General features: G+C 36.0%; 1 protein-coding gene across 1 annotated transcript in view; it reads right to left on the bottom strand.

Annotated features, from left to right (window-relative positions):
- The window catches only part of LOC113492638 (monocarboxylate transporter 4-like), a 53,643-nt gene that overhangs the window by 6,001 nt on the left and 25,567 nt on the right, over positions 1–22,075 (bottom strand). The window contains exons 2-5 of the mRNA XM_026870216.1: positions 9,069–9,446; positions 6,269–6,441; positions 4,788–4,938; positions 1,891–2,009 (exon numbers count right to left, since the gene is read on the bottom strand). Of these exons, the coding sequence (XP_026726017.1) occupies positions 1,891–2,009; positions 4,788–4,938; positions 6,269–6,392 (394 nt within the window). The 5' untranslated portion in view covers positions 6,393–6,441; positions 9,069–9,446. The remainder of the gene's footprint in view (positions 1–1,890; positions 2,010–4,787; positions 4,939–6,268; positions 6,442–9,068; positions 9,447–22,075) is intronic.

The raw sequence follows: 22,075 nt of genomic DNA, 5'->3' as shown, positions 1-22,075 counted from the left end.
TAAAATTTCAATGAAGACTTTAGTTTATTTTATCTTTATAAGAGTGAAATGTTTTCCCATTTGTGAGTCAGGCACTCTAGTCAGGCATGAACCAATTATATTAAAGTCGGACTTCCATCGCAACATAGATGACTACAGTAGAATCGAAGCTGTAAGACCCTATTGTAGAGAGAAATAATGTTTACTTTAGACTACATAAACGATAACATTTTGATTATTACTGTTAGATAACAAACGACATATATCGTAGCGTACGAATAGTAAACAGATGATATTCATGTTGTTTCAAGCCTTGTTGTGACCGATTCAGTGCGTGAATGAACCACAAATTTCGAATAGCGTACGTGCAGTTTGAAAGGGTCGTGTGAATCATAATTACAAGCAAAAACCATATTAGAAACATAAACATAATGTACCAGGTAACTTAATAGAAACGAAATATTAAGTTGAGATTAGAAACAGTCACAGCAATATAATTAATTCCTTTTTCTGTGCAATCAGTTTGTCCTAGCATTGTCATTACGTTATCATATCTACATCACGGTTTCTCACAATTGTTCCATTGTGTCTCCCGCATAATGTCATGTTCGATGTGCAAACCGATAAATTCTTCCTTCAGCCTCGTTAATTGGGACGTCCAAGATAGTTCTGAAGGCGTAAAATACATTAGCGTGAATGTGAGACAGTGGTAATTTTGGGAACACAGCCATCGTTCCACGAGTTTCACTTAACACAATTACCCCCGGCGAATGTCCGCTACCCGTTATAAATATTGTCGTAAGCATTATCGTTGCCTTGTGGGAAACTTTGCACTGTTGGCCGAAGTAAGCGTCTGCGGCTGTAATTAGATTAGCTTTTAGGATGTTAAGGTTATCAAACTAGCATTTGGTTTCATGTTGCTGCTTATACCGTTTTAATATTGTTAAGTAGAAACATCAGAGATTATTCACAGAGCTCCATGAAATATACCAATTTCCTTTTTGTGATTTAGAGCTAGCGCATGCATGAGAATGGTTCTATGTATGTGTCTTGTCAGTTCACCAAGTTTACCTTAACTCGTTAACGTCGATAAATTCCAGTTTGAAAGCGGTGCAAACGGCGAGCCTGACAGAATTATGTTCGGCCGCTCCTCCCTCACCACTGACTACAAAGACCGCGCTCATAACCGAAATTACTTCTACCTCTTAATATTCAGCCCCAGTCGTGAATCTTGGAAAATTAATTCAATAAATCAGCTAGGTCCGCAAATGCCGGCGACTCGGAAACTTAATTTACTTAATAACCAATCATAATGTAGTTGTCAAAACATGATCCCATAGCTTTGTGAACGTAAATTACGACTAAACACAGACATCACGAAAAATATGATGAATGCTAACAGCGCGTACAAAGTTTTAACAAGTTGGCAGATGAGCCTCTTTATTAAATTGGAAGTTTACAAAATGATAGTAATTAAAACTTGTCAAGGTAAAGTCGTTTATTTTAGATGTAACGCTGTTAGGCTTTCATTTTGCGCCGTAAATATTTTTTTCGTCGTTGTCTGTTTATTTAAGTATTATATCCGGAGGGTTGCCGTTGATAGATTACTTTTCTACTTTCAGTCCCTCGTCGGCCTCGGCTACGCATTCAAAATTATTTTCTTCCTCAATCTTACATTCAGTTATGACATATAAGAGCTATTGTCGTTTCCTTGTCCCACTTTATTTATTATTTCTCATGCCTAATAATAATACTCAACACAAACACAATCGTAATTGAATTTAATGGGACGTCAATATCTGAAAAGAAAACACTTTTGCTTGCTACATATTTATTTTGAATCTTGTAGCAAAAATGGAATAACTCTTTAACATTTTTGTGAGAACGTATCTCAAAACAGAGTATACATACCGGCGTGATCAGCAGAAGGTCCGAGGTGTCTGAGAGCATAGACGTGTAGCGCTCCGTAGGCTAGCTGCAGACCGGTGGACAGGAGATGAGCCAGGAAAGCAGCTCCACACACGATCCATCTACAAAAGAAGGAAAACCTTAAATACTCGTCATAAAAATGCTCTTATGTACAGGTGTGTAAAAAATTGGAGCACTTTTTTGCCCATTACCCCAAATGTTAACATTCTTCAACCACTGGTTCATCCGCAAACAAATAACATTTTTGCGTAGTGTTATGAATACTAGGGCAGTCTAATTTAATGCTGATGGAACGGGATTGCAACGTCGTGCATGTAAATCACGTCTTAATTCCAGCGTATCACAAATCCATGACACGACACATGCAAAGCCCGCAGCGTAATTAAATTGCTCCGATTATTTCGCCACAGCATAATTCTCGGCGAATCTTCGGTTATTCACGACGAAGTTTACGCAGTAATCCGTATTTTAAGGCTTACGTAGATACCAGTAATTAGTAGTGTGAATTATTAATACACTCGTTACCTTAAGGATCGGTAGACTCCTAAGACTCTAATTTAGTCCAGGTTACTTTACATATATTATGAACAGGCTTAATTTACACGTCTATTCTAAGCTAATAAGGTTTTAGTGTAGGTGCCAGTCGCTAATTTTAACACGTTCTATCTTATTACATAATTTCCCTATTAAATCACTTCACATTTATTAGAAGACAGGGCAGCAAGATTCTTCTACGCAGTTGTCTCAAAAGCTTAGCATTAAATTTCGTTATATGAGATCATTTTTTGTCATGCCCTTATTCCGGGATGTGTCTCGTTTGATAAATCCGTCAGAAATGCAAAAGATTTTATTCATGAGTCGGTCCCCTTTAAAGAGCTGAACCGAAAATTGGATTTCTTAAAATCACCATGTTTACGGTCATTAATTCTTAATTCGACGAAAAACGTTATTTTAACCAATGGTTTTAACAGGAATTATTAACTGGTACTGTCATCCGCAGAATCGTACATTAATAGCGTCGGCGCGCAGTCAATATCCGAAACATAAATTCGTTTATCGTCTCTCAATGAGGTTGTCACATAACGTCGGTATCAGATCAGCGAATTCCCTGCTGACTGTACTTTCTGTTCGCATTTTTCTTTTAGTTGGAATAAAGTTGTTGCACTGATGATGATATTATATGTCTTCATATTCATACGAGATGTCACGTTTAAACCGCGAGGGAAATTCCAGATTCGTGTTCATGTGGCGCAATACTTATTCGAGCATTTATCTGGAGCTCGTTTTTGACAAGTCGTGTTGTATCTAGTGATCCACATCTCTTCAAGCTTTGGTCTACATGTTTAACACGTTTTCTTTTTTTGCTAAAGTTAAAATAAAGCAACGTAATGTTGTTTTAAAAACAAAAATGTCGTAGGTTAATGTCATTACTCAATTATAAAAGAGTCAGAAAACTTCTAAACTTATTTAGCTTCACCTAAATTCAATAAGAAATATTGATCTTTATAAAGCAATTTATAAGGGAACTGATAAAACCATACCATTTATTTATTTACTCTCTTCACTTAATCTCGAATTTCACTAAAAAGGGCCATTCTGGACATACGAAAGCGAGTGGCTTTTCCACGTCGTCTTTTTTCGGACCGTGTTCTTTAAAAAACAAAGACGAGAAAAATCGGTTAGAGGGAAATATACTTTCTGGTCCATTTTATGTTAAATGATGTAACGGTTTACTCACGCGTATTTATCGGGGTAGCCCGACTAGTTTCGGACCCAACCGGAGTCCTTAATCATGAGCAGACGCGGCGGGATCGCGAGTCAGTTCGACTCGCGATCCCGCCGCGTCTGGGTCCGAAACTAATCGGGCTACCCCGATAAATACGCGTGAGTAAACCGTTACATCATTTAATAATAATTCAGTCTCACGATAGTTATTATAAAAATACATTTTATGTGTTCGAATTTCGCAGTTTTATCTACTGCCTTGTATGCAGTAGCTACCTGATTGTTTATTCAAAACCAGCAAATTATGATCCGATGAAAATATAAGTCACAGTGCCTACCATAATATCAACGTCGTGTTATATATTTCAAGGTGTCTTGTAAAAAGTCTTGAAAATAATCATCCAATGTAAGCCCGAATATTTCTCACGCAAAGGAAGTTTTTCCAACCTAATCCAGATTTCAAAGTTTATCAGTATTGTAACTCAATCATGACCAGCTAGAAACATGATTACAAGTTCCTGAAATTTACTTATCAACACACCCGACAGTTCGTAGTTTGACCGTTAATTGGTGTAACTTCAGCTAATGGAAGGTGCTTGAAAGTGTATCACGTGTGTTAGTACTTCTAAGTAGTTCGGCCGATACGATGTCAATGAGTTTACCGTGGGGATCAGGTTTGAATACGTCTATATACTGTCATATTACAAATATTGAGCTGTTTCAGGTTTCTTTATGGCGAAGTAGCAAATCAGTAGCGATTTTTTTTTTGACAAATAACATTACAGTCACGAGACAACAAAACCTTTTTTTGACAAATATATATACTTAAGTTAAATTGTGATGAGCGGTTTGCCATCTTATATTTAACTGTTTCACCTATTTCAGTTTTGTTTCTGTCTTCACCTGTTTGTACATCTACGTCCTCGCAAGTGACTGACGCTGGTGCAAAGATACACTTGCTCGTCTAGCCGAGTCACATATCCACAAGTTAGATTCAGGGTACTGTGGGTTCCTTACAAACAGGACTTAGAAAAACAAAATCGGTCACCCATCAGATCGTGACAACGTAACTTAACCTCGGTCTTTACTCTTAGTATTTCTATAGCGGCAACAACGATGATGTTAATGAATCTTTGCCATCTATGTATACCCACCCCCAGCCGCCCTCGGGATAAAAGTGATGCTTGATAGCTCGCGTGTCAAGCTCGCGACGTCGCAGCGCAGGCACGGTGCGGTGCAGAGACCGCAACTCGCGCTCGCGCAGAGCTCCACCTGACGACTCTTCCTCACCGTCTGGCCAACCATCTACACACAAATGACCATTGAACAACGAAAATATTTCACAGAAATCAATAAACAAATGGTAAAAATTCGAAACCTGCAAAGTTTTCTTTGACATCACTTTAAAGCCGTTAGCTGAGTATTATGTTTTTTCCTATTCCTTTTATAAGCTTCATAACAAAAGTCCAAGAAGTGAAAAGTGCGAGAAAAGGTTATACGAACAGCACAATGCAACAAATGGTAGCAATATCCGTAGTTTCACATAATTCTATATCAGCGTTATTGAGTTCTCAACAATTTGAGTTTAGGTGAAGCCGATACAAATTGCCGGAGGTTAGTAAAGGAGAATGTATACTATTGTTAACCTACTCGTAATACTTAACATAAACATTTTATTACGCTGATACTTTTTGTACGGACTCGTTTACGTTTTACGACTCACAATACAGTCCAAGACTGAATCATTGTTCATGTATAAATAGCGATCCTCCCTGTTTTTGTATATAAATACTAAATAGAACGAAGTAATCATAAAATTCTATGTACTGAGAAATATTCGACGTCGTTTCGTCTTTTATTCTACAATCACAAACCCATTCGTTACTTTGAGTTACCGTCAGAAACAACAAATTGTATTTTGTTTGTTTACTATTTTCCGACGAATTAACAAGACCAACAAACAAAAGATTTCATGATTGGTAGACAAAAGTTTACCAATTACCATTGGCCAAAGCTTAGATTGTGTGCTCAGAATCAGCAAAACTGATTACTCTCCAAGTAGGTACTGGGGAACTCTTTGACGATTTCGCAATATTTTTATTCAACATAAATCTTTTGGAGACAAAACAACTTGAAAAGGATCTCCTAAATGTAAGGATCACATCGAGGCAGCCGAGCGACTAAGTGCTTCACATCCGGCGAGGGAACCATACATTCGTTAAGGAATAAAATTCTCTTGGCCGTTGTTGTGAAATAAATTCCAGCTCCATTTTTGTATGTAAACTGTCACAATATTTATTTGCCGTTTGGATTAAATTGTATCTTGATGGATAAAGGATTTACGGTTGTTTCAGTTTATTTAAACATTATTCATATATTTATAAACATCCAACTCAACTAGTCCTGAGGTGAAAGTGTGCTGTTTTTAGCTGATCTTTACATTATAGAATTAAAAATGTTAGTCGAGGATTTGATCGGAATACTATCAAAATATCTTCACAGCAAAATATCAGCACATTGATCGATTTATCGATTGCACATAACACAACCTTTGCCAAGTTAGAGACTAGATGGCGTTGTGTGCAAAAAACGGCCTATCAAAGGGGGATCATACACATAATTTGTAAATACTAACCATAATGCGGCAAGCAGGTATAGCTAGTTGAATAGGGGTGTCGGCAGCGGCAGCGCGGCGGCGGGGCGCGGGGCGGCGGCGGCGGCGAGGCCGACGGCGATGGCGACCACCAGCCCGGCTCCATCAGCCGGCCATGGTACCCGCAGCCGCACCCGCGCCCGCGCCCTCGCTACCTGCACAAACAACACAAACATTAGCTTGTTCATTGTGTTATTAGAACTTCTTTCGTATTTAAAAGAAAGTAAACACTATCCTAACAAGAAATTTGCTCGAGAAAGGGGAGGCCTATGCCCAGCTGTGGGATAATAAAGGCTGTGGATGATGATGATGACGAAACACTAACCTAAAAATTCCAAATATTAGGAGCAAGTTTTCTTCAGCAGAGTAGTTTAAAATAAGACTAGGACACGAAGAACCCTACAAGCTAAACAATGTTTTATGCCATCAAAGTTATCTGAATGAGACATCAAATCTCATTGGACATCATCTCCTAGAGTAATCAACAAATGCATTAACAGCACTATATCGGATCATTAACAGACTGATTGACTATTAACAGGAACTTGTGTATGTACGTCCGTCCCAATTGATACTATTTAGATATCTCATTGGTATTTAGAGAAGCGAAATCGTATCGATGCTAGCCATTGTGTTAGTAAGGAGTTAGGGGACAATGCTTAGTCCTTTGTGAGTTTAAACCATAATTTTAAGTCATGAATTTTTTGATGGTTGAAACTGTTGACGTCATGCACACACAGCTGACATTGCATTTTCATAGAATCAATCCGTCACAGATGATGAGGGTAGCACAACATACCATTTAAATTACCCCTAGGAAAATGCCACGAAAATCACCTTCCAATTGCACGATTTACTTCAGCATAGGCTAATTATCTCTCTTCAGAATTTACAATACCTACTCTGTGTAACGACTGTTAACAGCAGAAATCAAACACTGTACAAATTCAAACTGATAGCGCCGCGTTAGGCGCCTTGTGTCACAAATAAACACACAAATCATCGGACAAACGTATAAATGTCAAGCAAGCTTTGCCGCGATTCTGTGTTCTAGCACCGATACGCTGACGTCACTGCTGTACCCGGATAACGCACCCTATATGAGTTATAGCAATGTAAATAACCCTACACAGACAATAGGAATGCTTAAATGTCAGGTAAGGAATGTGTGCAACAGGTAAGTCAGAAATTGACATTAAAAGTTAGTATTAAATGCTTGAATAAGTAATTCATTTATTTTTAATGAGGCACCATAACAACACTGATTTGCACACCTAGGGGTGACTTTTGACTTTTGAATAGTTAGTTATTCTACAACAACCATTTAAAGTCATGTCAAGGTACTACAATCCTAACTCTACAATCCATATGCATATTAACCCGAAGTAAATTGCAGACTAGTCAAACAATCACGTGTACAATAGGCCTATTAAGTCACAAATGGCCTCCTCACACTATATATGTACGTGTGGTAAGATTATCGAAAGTAAGAGCTGGAGATTTCAAAAGTTTCATGCGAGCAGAACCACAGACAAGAGTCTGTAATAGGGTTGGCCACTCACGTACGGGAACGGGTAAACTTTGAAATTTTCCTCACATCTCTACGGTCGCAACTGGCAGATGTACGCCCAGTTTATCGATAACAATATTTTCAGAAATTTACGCTAACATTATTCGGTATGAAGCAAAATATGAATAATGCGCCCGTCATATCATATCTGATAGTCGATTTATGTTTGTTTATTTTCATTTCTTCCTTTTGGCATGATTTTGGACATAAAATTAAGCGTTTTCTAGCATTGGATGTTTCAAAAACATTATTCTCTATTTCGTCGTTGAGAAATGGACTTAATTTTAAAATATCGAAACCAGAAATTTTTTACCAAAATGCTGATGGTCTCCTATTTCTTGGTGTCTTAGACACTGATACCTATTATTTTAATGAATCGTTCCCGAGGTGACGTTAAACGTTAAATAATTTTAAAACACGTTCGTGCCGGATAATTAGAGCGTTCGGCCGGATAGCTAGACAATTAAGATACGGATAACAGCGACCGCAGCAGCTTTCCAATGAGCAGTCGAGATAAAACCTTATACGTGCCGTTCTATCGCTTAATAAAAGCCAAGCCACATAGCACTGGAGTACCTTCACTAGTTTATTACACTCCTAAAATGACATACAACCTCAATAATAATTTTACAATTGTCCCATTGAGTGTGGATGTTTATAGTAGTAGTTTTGAAGCTAATGTAGTTATGTGCTGATTAGTCAATTTGATGCATAGAAATGTGTGCAATAGTTTGTTATCGTTTCTCTAAAATTAAAGTTTCAACAAGGAAGAAGACTTTAACCGTATATCAGTGACCGAAATGGTTTCAGGAGTGTACACTACTCTCGCTCGACTCGAGTCCAACAAGTGGCAGTTTAAGACTTCTAGGGAATGTGGATAATAAGCGTATTTATTTATATTGAGCTTGTTACAGTTTTGGAGACGTATAAATGTATCCTTATTAATATATTTTAAGGTTACGACCAACTACTTCGGATTTGATGCTTTTGCTTCAGATATTACAGATTCATAGTGTAATACAGGTACAAATTCTATATCTATAATTCTATAGGTGAGTTCATATTTACGTAGAACAACATTAATTTGACAACTCTCATGACTAACATTTTCGTTACATTTTGCACTTATTTGTCTCCATTTTTTGGAGAGGGGTTTTTTTTAATCTTATAAATAATAAGACATTAAGTATATTTAGCAGTAGTATCGTGTACCTAGCACAGGCGCACCGCTCCAGCCCCTCGCTCACGCTGTACACGCTGGCTCGCCGCATCCGCCCGCGCCGCTAGCTGCCCGCGCGCTGTCACACGCCGCGCCCCCGCATCCCTCACATCCGCTTTATTCAAGCCGTTCGCATGCCCGACTACACCATGTAATAACACCCTGTATCACACCCACCACGCTTAGTGATCTCACTTCCACACCAAAACACTACAAGTTATTAACTTTTGCATACTTCACGGAGCAGTTCAGTTAATGATTCTATATCAGATACTCGACATTGTAGAACGGTTTTAGCCTTTTGGCATACTTTTTGGTTTAGTAAGTTTTGTTCGTATTTTTATCAGGCGATACGGCAGGCTCCGACATATCTGTAAAAGAAAGAAAAGCAATTTAATTATTATACTCTAACGATATGTTTCTTGTTTTGTATTTGAAATATAATAATGTGGCAATGCTTTATTCTTCTTTAAAGATATGCGGAGATTTTACGCATCTCGGAGGGAAACAGAAATATGTATTTAGATTATGCAATCCTTTAGCCAATCTTTTCCAGGGTCTTTGATCGCTGTTGAATTTCGGTAAATCCCATTTTATCCCTTGCGTCCCTAAAGGAACCTCTGTGAATCTGCAGAATTCCACACGGCTCGCGAGATACGGTGATGAATGAGTCAGTGGGTTTGCCGTTTAGATTAAAATGTAAACCGTAAGAACCTGTTTGCCGTATAGCACTTTATGAAGCAGAAAAGGAGGCTGTTATATTATTCAAAAAGTTCTTTGACGCGTGACTTATTCTCTGTTGGATGTCAATCGGATTTTTCGTTTTGTATTTTTGATCTATTATGTGTTGTATTAGGCGAGGCATTAATTTTACGACGCGTGTTTGAAATTTGTATGTGATTGTATGGTGGCGGAGCGGGCGTACGTGCCTGGGCGGGGTGTCGGCTTCGGTTGTTAGTTCAAGTATAATTTGCATTCAATGTGCCGCGAGGCGAATTGAGTGTGATCGTACCCGCGACGAGCGCTGCGCGTTGGGTTAGCGACACGGAAATTGGCATGTAATGTACTGACACGCGTGTTCAATATACGAAATCATAGACGAGGAATATTGACTCTAATTACGGTATCAGTTTATCGAAATAACCTAGATTCTAATTATTGTAATAACACTACTTGAAAACTTGGAACTTAGTACCAGTATCCATAAGCTAACATCATTATTTTCATTGTACTTTACACTGGAAATATGGTACTTAAGTCTCAAACTGTCCTTTATTCTTTCAGAACTACGATAATTTTATATTAAAATGATTGAAGTTACTTATCCGGTTCTTGCGAGTTAAGCTCTATTCTCGACAGTCTAGTTTAACTTTTCTATGTAGCGTGTTTCTTAATGCAATGAAGTTAAATTATTCTTATAACAGTGTTAGTTCTAAATGATCTATTGAGAAAAAAGACTAAACTTTACAGCAAACCGTTTGTCAGTCGTAAAACATCTATATTTTCTTCATTCGTTTGATTTTAATACCAAATAGACAAAATGTAATTTTTTTAACATAAACATTTACTACCTCGGTCTTGATATTTAATATTATCTTGATATTATACAGGTTGCAGTTTGTTGTTTCTGCCAGACTTCGGTAAATCTGAGCATATTGCTTGCATACATTGGCAAACTATCGGGCCAGGCCGAATTGGTTGCAGCTGACGAAAATGTATTCATGAATCGGTCCACAGAGTTTAGCATTGCAATGAGCGGTCTCTCACAAGTCCCAACTTCAGTATACTCTACTTTAAGTAACTCAGAAATCCAAAGACACGTGGAAAAACTTTATACTCTGCATTTAATACAGGGTATATTTCGAAGACCCTTTTCAGCCCAACTACTAGATTTTAATTAAAACTTAACTCATAACCTGAGTTTCGTGTGGAATGAATAGACCCTTTTACACATGACTGTATTCACTACTTTTGACTAATTTGCGATGATTTGGAATTCCATTTTGTATTCTGTAGATAGTAACGTGATGGATACAACTGTCAGACTAACTAGCACATATTCATCGAATTTTTTCTATTTAGATTTTATGTTAGGTTTATAACAAATTCCAATTACAGTTTTGTACTTTTTTATGTAGGTAATCACAATAAAAAATTAGGCATTTCGCCCGCGGCTTCGCCCGCGTCGATGTCGGTTATATCGCGTTTTCAAGAGAACTGTTCTAAAGTCCGGGATAGAAACTATCCAATGTTCTTTCTCAAGGTCAACTCTATGTCTGTATCAAATTCCATTAAAATCAGTTCAGTGGTTTAGACGCGAAAGCGTAAAACACGGACAGACGGAGTTACTTTCACATTTATAATATTAGTAGGCATAATAATAATAAATTTTATTTGACTTCTGCGCTTCATTTAATACTCTACAGAACTGTGAAACGTCAATGCAGAAGCAATTTAATTCGCACCGTTTTCTATGAATACTCATTGCAGTAGCATTGTTTAAGAGCTTATTTAAATATTCCACAGCCGTGGAATTCGTTGAAAGGAATAATTATCAGTGTCGTTTCCATTTTCTTGGTTAACGGTACATAACAAGTTAATTTACTGGTTAAATAGTAAGAATCCGGTTGTGATCAGAAACATCGTTAAGTAATTACACATGTGTATGTATAAGTTTCCGCAATAGGGATGACGACTATTTTTTTTTCAGTGTCCGTCTTTTAGTTTAATGCATAATAATGGATATGTCTTTTCTTGTCACATACTAAATTTATCAAGTCATGGTGAATATAACTTACGCGTGACATCACAATTGTGTTTAAATACTATATCGTTACGTCACAAGTCGAATGTCAAATTTCGTTCGAAAGGGCAAAATACGTGTCGAATACTTTCTCATTATCTAAAAGATTTAACTTTTTAGATCCAGAAGTCTAACATTACATTGTGTTACAGTATTAAAAAAAATACCTTGACTTGTATGTCTTATTTAGGTTCAAAATAGAGAAAATATATAAGCAAAAATCGCTCAAAGTATAAGAAGGTCGCTAGCAATTGTTTACACTCCTCCGCAGTTAATGTATGCAGAGTACCTCCAGGTCTCGTCGCAGGCATCTGGACGCAAGGTTAATTTATTGAAGTCATTCATCACGGCAGGACGGCGCCGTGGCGACGTCACGCATGCCAATGTTAGCTAAGCTTTTTCCATAGCCCACCATGCTTCATTCAAATGCTCGCCTCGATAACCTTAATAGTTTCTATGATTTGTGGACGCATTGCGGTCTGCAAGACGTAGTCCTAAGTGGAATGAGGAACGATTAGCGCCGAGAACAACTGGTATTTCGCCTGTCAACTGTCTGATGAAGTATTACTTTTTATGATAAAACTGGGACACTTCTGTCGTTGTACGTCGACACTTTTTTCTTTCGTGAGGATTACTCCCTGAGCGCTCATCTTGCGAAAACTTTTTCTTTACCATAAAAGGAGTTAGTAAAAAAGTTAGAAACGCGAGTTCAGCAGGGTTGGTGGGATTTCTTAACAAACTTATTAGGTCCCGTAGCAATGTTTTATTTTTATGTAACCCTTTTAAACTAGCCGAGTAGTTTTGTATTAAGGATTGAATTGCATGTTTATCGGTGAGACGCATAAGCTTTTTCAAAGCATCGCTGCATTTACAATGATGTTTTGAATGAATACTAGACTTTAAATAAAAAAAAACATCATAGATACAGTATGATGGCAAAATACAGACAGAGATTATAACAATTTCATTACTCTAGAATTGCAAAGCTTGGTTTTAATTTAATGTGTCGTAATTAAGGTCGTTTCTGAGCTGTAAAACTCGGTAGCAAATGCTACGTTGCGCTTACGGATTTCAGGCAGGAACAAACTGTCACTCAACTAAATTAATTTTACATGAACTCAAAAACAATAAAAATAATCAGTATGTTGGATGTGATCTTTAAAATCACACACTTTTTTTCGAAAAACTCCTTTAAATATTAATGTTAATATGTTCTTAGTAGTTTCAAGTCATAATCAAACGAATCAATCAAGTAAAGTTACTAGTTATCGAGAATTACAAAGACTGATCAAACAATATCTTATATCAGATACAATTTTGCGGTAACTCCTTTAGATTTCTAATATAGCAAGTTACGACCCCGATTTATGTTTATTAAGCCAAAAGGCCGAGTAAGTGATACTATGGAGTTAAGTGCCGAATTACAGCCGCTCAATAACCTTCATAAATATGAACCGCGTGTTTACAAGACGCCTTGTAGATTCGGCTTCAAGACTCCTTTGCCCCAATTCTGCTATTTACAATGGCCGATGAATGAATGAAAATGACACGTTTCGTAACCTCTTAAGCATTTTTCTTCATAATAATTAGAAATACATTAGGGGACGGTAAACCCAAGGTCAGTGCAATGAATTTACAATTGTTGTGTTGGAAAAATGCTTAAAAGCATAGGAATGATTTCAAATTTAATCCAATAAATAAATAAATAATAAATCCTGGGACAATTATACATACATATTATAAATTGCATTGTAAATAGTAGAATCGGGGCCCTGAGTGCTTTATGAAAAAGTTTTAAGTATGCTCTACATTAATATAGCGCGCTTTGTAATTAGCTTATACTGTGGATTGCATACCTTATGAACTTCAAAGAAAAGTTTCGTGTATGTATATATGTACTAGTTGTACCAGAAAGCCATCTCGAGGAAAATGACATTGTAATCCTTAGACATTTGCATAACGCGAGGCGGCATTATGACGTCATTTGTACCGTTTATCTTTGTTGTTGGATTACGACGCCAAAAGAGGGTAAGGTTTTATTTCGTATGTAAAAAACATGAAAGTGTTTATACATTTGATGTGAAGGATTGAACTTAAATAAGGATGTAGGCGTTAAGCTTCATGTACTGTTTATTGTACTGTTGTAAGTGTTCATAAAACTTATATTGTTTCTAAAACAAAATTATTTCTATTGGAAATGTTAAGTAATTTAGTTCATGATCGATCCAACAAAAAGTTCAGAAAATGAAGAAGGAATTACGAATAATTATCAGTGGTGTCATATAGCGACTCTACAAATGCCTCACAACCAAATTTCTCTTGCTATTTGTAATAAAATTGATAACCCTAACTTATATATCATCCAGCAAGGCTTCAAGCGATCCAAACGTTACGCCCCGAATATGAAACAACTTATGCCGCCTGTATATTTGGAAAGTAAAATTGGGCTTCCAGTACTTGTCACTCAATGAGCGATGGTAGCACAATATTGCTACTTCACCGGTATTCTGGGAGCGATGAACTTTCTCAGTGGCTCTGTATTTTATATACCTATGCGGGCTATACCTAGGTATATGAAAGATTTGAAGTGCCGAAGACTTGGTGACAGTTATTTAGTGTACTTTACGATTTACAATATTGGCGTTCTTGATACTATGTAACCAGAATTGTTGAAGAAGATCATGTTTATATGAGACTATAGAACTCGGTTGTAATAAGTTTTTTAATGGAGTTTTGTAAGTACGAAATGTTCATAAGTTGCCCATCGTTCTTGTATGGTTAATTATGATTGGACTGCTTTTTGCTTATTCTTCATTTAAATATTTTTAGTGCTGCTAAATTATTTCTAGAAATAAACATATGACACTGTATTTTCAAAGTTTGTATTTCAATTTACTTAATGTTATCCGCTAAAACTCTCACAAAAATTGTGAGAGTTTTAGCGGATCTCACTAATTAATCTTTGTTATTGTGAAACATAATCAGCCACATTATTTCGTAGATCAACGTTTTAAACACACACAGCTACGAAAATGCCCATACATATTTGCATAATTAAAGTATTAGGTTGTTGGTGAACCTCCACAATATTCATAGCTCTCATGAACTCAGATGATCCTATTGCGATTAACTATCAACAACAGCTAAAACAAAATTAAGGTCATAAAGTGGGTTTATATGTTCTGCTATTAAGAGTTTATGGTACATAGTTACGATTGTCCATACTCGCTTTATTATTCACTCCGATAGTACTGAAAACCCTAAATTTTACGCCACCGTACACCCTTTGTATTGTGTTAATGAAGTATTAAGGGCATTATGTTTAGTATGCTGAATATTAATTCCGAGTGAGTGAATCTTTCACGGTAGGTGCGGTTGAGATGGTTATTAATAAAGCTAAAGTTTATTTGTACCCGCTAATCGCAGGAACTAATGGTCCCATTTGGAAAATTCCTAACTTATATGTTCATCACGCGAATGAAGTCGTGAACTAGTGGTAGTATGCTTACAATATAAATTTGGCATTAAGCATTAATATGTTAAAATATTTATTTATTAAAACTTTCATATACATATGTAGTACATAATTATAAAAATACTAGCCGACTTCAGTTTACAGCGCCGGTGGTCCCCGTTTCCACGGGAATTCCGACATAAAATGTAGCCTTGACCCCCCATTAAACCCCCTGAAATTCAAACTACCCAAAAAGGTGCACATATTTCATTTCCTTTAGAAAATAATATTTATTAAGAAAAGTTTTAAATAAAATTAGCCCCCGTTATAACCCTTTTTTCGTTTTAACAGTAGCCTAAAATAGCCTTAGTTTCAAGCACTTATAGAGGTAACACATGTAATACTATAGTTCTGCTGTAGCAATGAACACTCAAGTTTACTCGAACACTTTTCCAGTCGACTGCTACCGACGCCGCGCGCCGCCGTGCACCCGTGTTCGCATAACTCATGCTTTTAATACCGCTCGGTATAAACACACAAGTTATATTCGTGAAAATTACTTGCTAATATATTCTATGGTTTATTCAACCATTCAACCTAATATTCTATGAATATAAACTATGTAAGGTTGTGAGACATTCGAAATTAATGTTGACATTGCGAAATAATAGGGCAGATAACTGGGTTTGGAAATGGAAAATCTGTTTTGATAGTAAGTAAGACAAGCATAATAATATACACGTATTTTTCTGCTTCGAGAAAAAGTCCTAGATTTAACCATGTTGATACATATACATCTGATTTAATGACGTCACAAATTGAAATAAAATAAATACATACGTGAAGTCGTGTAAAATTGTAATCTAGTATCAGAATCTCATTTTGATTAAAAAAAACTAGTTCAATATGTTTTATCAATCTAACTGATGGCCATTAAAAAGGCATTATCATTATTGGTACACCTAACGTGCTGCCAACCATTCAAACATTTTTGATAGAAATTCAAAAAGCAAAAATGTATTCGTATTTATCGTCACACATGGTATTCACAGACTGTTGGCTTTAACCTTACATTACAGCGGACAGCCGTACACGTAATTTATGCACTGTACGTACTGGCAACCGCTTTTCACGCTGGTTTGAATTATAGCACTATGTGCGAAATGTTTTTAATTATTATTTTCACTTATAGTTAGTAAAAGCCACGCTAAATCAATAATCCTGTATTTTTACCTTTAACGATTTAAAAGAGTATTGTCATGATAAAATAGCAGTTTACAGAGATGATTAACGAATCCCACTAAGTTTTTATATATCTTATATTAAACAACAAGTTTAATTAACTCTCAAGTATTAGGTTAGGATTGTAAAACTTATCTTAGGTACATTAGTAGGCAAAAACACATGATATCAAGACAAGATCATATGACACAAATTCTCAATTGAATATCATATATTCGATCTCATGTAAAGTTCCGACTCTAATACAACTATAACTATATCAATGTATGTGGCCAATATAAACAATTTAAATTGAATACCTAAAATAACTGCCATACATATTTAATAAAGCGACAAGCTTTGGACGTTAATCCTTTAAAATGGCTGATATAAATCATAATTAACGCATTTTATTCCTCTAACGAGTTAAAACCAAAAAAAATATGTACGAATAATAAATCAGCGTTTTATTTGAAGCTCAATCTATCACTTCAGCCTTATATAGAGATAGTGAAGTCTAAAAATGGCATCTAGATAAATGTTCCACGTGGTCAATAACCTTTTGAAATGTTTAATATCTGCAAAAAGTACAAATGAATCCGGCTTAAATGATATGAATCATCACTTCAAGAAAGCTAAGTGCATCATTTTTCCGATAACTTTTTGCTTAATGTACAGCAAATTGTGCCAAATTTCGTCATTAGTTATTTGATAAAAAAATTTATGACTAGATTTAGTCATACTAACCAAACGTTTTAAAAGGTGCAAAATCGAAAAAAAAACTGCTTTGTATCTTGCCATAAGCGGAAAAAGTGATCGTTGTAACAGTTAGAAGTGATTTAAAATAACGGATTTAATCAATTTATCATTTTTGTGAATTGTGGCAGATACATGCATATGTTTTAAGCTGGTTAGCATCTGTTTCTTGTCAATATATTAAACTGGAAGCAATTTTATTGTAACATTAATTTGTGTTTAAAAAGTAAAGTTAACCTGATTTGCAACGTCTTCAATGTCTTTCGACGATTATCTTTGTCTGCCTACGTAGGAAGCTCTACAAGTAACAAGTCGAAGATTGCTCCTATAAAAGTGTACAATGGTTGTGTTTTGAATGACGGGCGGGGCTGGCCACGCCCCCTAAAGAACAATGTCCCGAAATACAAAGGACCGACTCCCACGCACGCGTGGATCTAACAGGAATCTGTCAACGTAATGACAGTTTGCATTCATTGAATTTTTTCTTGATATTCTTTAAAAAGTGCCTGGAACTAAAGAGGTTGGAATTGATAGCACGGAGATCAGTGGTACCTAAATAATTTGAAATAGCACTGGGTTGTTTGCAACGTTAGTTTCGTAATTATTGTCTAGTTATTGACAGTAAGTCAGAGGAAACATGAAAGCGTTTCTACTCCGCCGTCAAATTAACGTGAGATTCCAAACAAATTAGGGTGAAAGATTTATGAAAGGGTTCCCGTTTAAAAAGTGTGGCATCCCAAGATTAAAAACATGAGCCCGGGTACTAACGCGGATCATACCCGTATTTTTGTGTAAGTAGAGGGAACGACTTCTTAATGCGAGGTTAAACTTATAAAGGGTCCATATTCTTTTTATTATGGGTTGCAATAAGTCTGTGCAGAAGATAATTGTTTGTTTTTGTTGTAAATATCATGTTATTGACTGGTTATCAGCGCGTGAAAGCAAGTAAGTTAGAAACTAGATAAGTCTCTGACATGTTTGTTAATTCTTGTTACACCGACTTTTTTAATTTCATCAACGACCTTTTTATGTTTTGTTTCCATGTAGTAGAGGTCTCATCCTTAGTAATGGAAAACAGACGCATATTTGCCATACATCTAAAATTAATTCCTAATTATCTCTGTTTACTAGAATGAGTATGATATCTAAATTCTTCAGTAACATATTTTGTTAGGTATACGCGATTATATTATATGAATTGCGGCTCGATTTCAGTATAAAATACTAGACATACAACCACACAATGGAAACATGATATCAGTAAATCGAATTTCGTTTTTAATCATAAATGTGATGAAAAATTAATCACTTCACAGATAACAATTTTCTCCGTTCAAAACTTTGGAAATCAAATTACCGAAAAGGAAAGTCAATAAACCATTTAGTATTTGTTCCTTGAAACCAATTACATTGATCAGTAAATAAAATAGATACTCTATAATAATTTAAATTAAAACCTTTCGAAGGTCGATTGATAATCTAAAGTTTAAATTTTATAAAGCGTTGGTGTATGTAACTCGTTATTTCTGCGGACTTCGTAAAGGACGTCGATAACTGATGACGAAAATACACTTTTGAGGATACGTCTCTTTGTGGCAGCAAGTGGTGCAAGGATGCCACTCAATAATTAAATACGTCAACTTTTTATTGAGAAGTTACGTAAGAAAATTATTAGCTGAATACCATCGTTGCCATTCATGAATTTATTTGAATAGGTACTCATTTGCAAACATTCAGAATTATTGAAAGACTCTTAAAATGAAAACATTATCATATAAGGACCTGTTATGGAAAATATTTATTTCAAGTTTATCCTTATTGTTAACGAGATGCGAAGTCGCATCCTGTCCTTTTTCAAATATGAAAATGTACGTTCTTGAAAATTTGAGGTCTGTTGCTAATGGACTTCGGGAAGTTACCGAATTTATTTTTTACACATTTACATAGAAATGAGTGTCGTAGTAAGATGAGAGACACACAAAAGTGGCAACCCTGGTTGTGAAATGAACTGGAAAAGATGGCAACCCTTATTGAAGCTGCGATCTTTGAACCCGTTAATGAACAAAAAGCTCTCCAGATAGTTAGTTACTATAATGCTTACTTTGTGTAAGTTTTTATTTAATTAAGTAAGAGGCATTATGAGGCTGATTGATAATTATGATAGCATTTTCTTTTTCCTTATTTCTGTGAGTGATTACACATTCATGTGTCTGATGGCCGGTAATTATTGTGATGACATGTGATAATTACGGAGCCATGAAGAAAGCCTCGGAATTGCGTATTGTATCGAAGACCCTGTTTTTTGTGTGACATTTCGAATGATTGGGACTGATTGTGCCAGTCTTTGCCTTATACATTGCACCTAAGTGGTAATGAAACACTTTACTTTGGCCGACTGTATTTAAACAAGCTGTCAAAAATACTACAAATATCAATTTTAATTGACGGTTCCCCAAATGTGTACGTGATAACTGTGAACTTAATAAGTGCGATAATTGCGGACAATATATTTACTTGTTCAATATAATGATATGGATCGTTTAAATACTCTTACGTAAACTTTTGTAATTGCACTTGTTTCCTTCAACGGTTGCTACGCAAATTTTATGATAAAACCGGATACGCCAATCGTTTTCATTATTTTTTGTTAAAGTGGCAACAAATATACTATAATATTTATAATACCGTCATCATCTGTGAAAAATTCAACAGTCTAACAAACACGGTTCTGGAGGCAGGTGCAGACTGGGTTAGTTGTACGGACATACATAAAAACAGCGGAACCTATGTTAGAACCTAGAGAACAGTAACGAGTCGAAATCGAAGTTTCACAAATGTATCAACACATTTACCAAATCATTCTTATCATTAGTAAATTCTACCTGTGGTTCCACGTATACACGTAATATCGCGATCGTCCCATTTGCGTATACCGTCGGTCTTGTCAACATGATTATACCATTGTGCAATTAATTATGTACATTACCTACGGATACGGACCATAACTAACAGCCTGGGTTTGGCAGATTAGAGGGATTCCAGTACATAATCTACGGCGGGTTCAGGAACGCTGATTGGTTGTGATACTTTGAACATTGATAATATGGGATCATTAGACCGTATTTGGACGAACGCGTTTCGAGGAAGCTCGGTTCTATTTATAATACTGCTTTGTTCGTTCAAGTGTACAATTTAATTGGTTATTTGATTAAAAATGTAATTAGTAAGTCAGGTACATTTATTACAGGTATAAGATTCGTGCTTTTTATTCAATTGATAAAAAGACAAAGAAACAACTTATCAAAGATAGTGAAACGTATGGGTGAAAGGTCTAGTGACGTCACTTGTCGGTAAAAATTACTAATACGAAATAATTCAGAAACGAACCTCAAATATTCATTTCATTTTATTGCCTGGTGATTATGAATGCACACATTATTCAATAAAATAATGTTTAGTTGTACATACCGTTCATATAAATAATGTGTTCTCTATAGATATAATTGGACACAATTTCCCCGAACATATTTGTTCTGGTGGAAAAACTTTCCGAGAGTCTTGTCCACGCGATTGTAGAGAAAATCCTAATAGGGGAAACATTTTAAAACATTGTTCTTATCTAGTATCAGTGCCCGCAGCTCTGTCCGGTACGAACATATATTCTGGTAGAGGAAAAATGTTATCTCCCTAAAATCTTCCTTAAAATGCTCTTTGTAAGTTTAAACTTATCTGGGATGTGTTCTTGTAGGTAAAATCGGTGTCTTATTTTGTGTTTGTCATCAAAACGTATGCAATTAATTAGTTTGCTTCTAAAACTACAAGTTGAATTATTTATCAGTACAGAAACTGATCTAAAGGGTAATTTATTTACACAATTTTGAAATTCTCCAATTTCGAATTCATTTTTGGGGATGAAAAAAAATGACAAACGGTCGATGAGAGATGCTTAAAACAAATGAGAATCAATAAATATGTGATACTAGCTGTTGCCCGCGACTTCATCCGCGTGGTTAGAAGATATAAGTCAGGAATTTTTGAACGAAAGCCCTCGAAAATGAATAATTTTAGTTGCTCCTATTAGTCGCAGGGTGGTATATAACCTAAAACCTTCCTCAATGAATGGTCTATTCGACACAAAAAGAATTTTTACCAGTAGCCAGCCAGTAGTTCCTGAGATTAGCGCGTTCAAACAAACAAACTCTTCAGCTTTATATATTAGTATAGATTAAATGTTATCGTGTGCAATGAAGTCATATTCCTGGTTATGTCTTTATGAGTTGACCGCATATTTGCAGTGCCGTAAACAAGGCGGGCAGTGCGTGATGAGTGCAAGCCAACATTGTCAACCTAACGGAAATACCTAAGATTGCAGTCATCCCACTAATTATAATGCGAAAGTTTATGTTTAGAAGCAGACGTTTTGGCAGACTGTGACTAGTGGAAAGTTTCACAAACATGTAGATTTGAGATCTATGTAAATTTTTAACTGACTTGTTTTTTTCTGTGTGTATGTACACCGATTACGATGGGTCGACTTTTCAGATTTTCTCAATGCTTACTTTGAAAAGAAAATATCTAGTTCGTACCCGTGGCTTTTACTTATTGAGCACGTTTGTTACAGACAAAATTATTTCGGGACCTTCGCCTTAATAGGTAGACCCATAATCACCAAGTCTGGATATAAGGCTGAAATTTAAAAGAAGTGAAGGGCCACACTACAAATTAATGGACCATTATTAGTTCAAAGCTGCCCTGCTTTGTGTTTG

This window comes from Trichoplusia ni, chromosome 1 (assembly GCF_003590095.1).
Source record: "Trichoplusia ni isolate ovarian cell line Hi5 chromosome 1, tn1, whole genome shotgun sequence".
In the NCBI taxonomy this organism is placed as follows: domain Eukaryota; kingdom Metazoa; phylum Arthropoda; class Insecta; order Lepidoptera; family Noctuidae; genus Trichoplusia; species Trichoplusia ni.
This window is presented reverse-complemented; position numbering and strand designations above follow the sequence as displayed.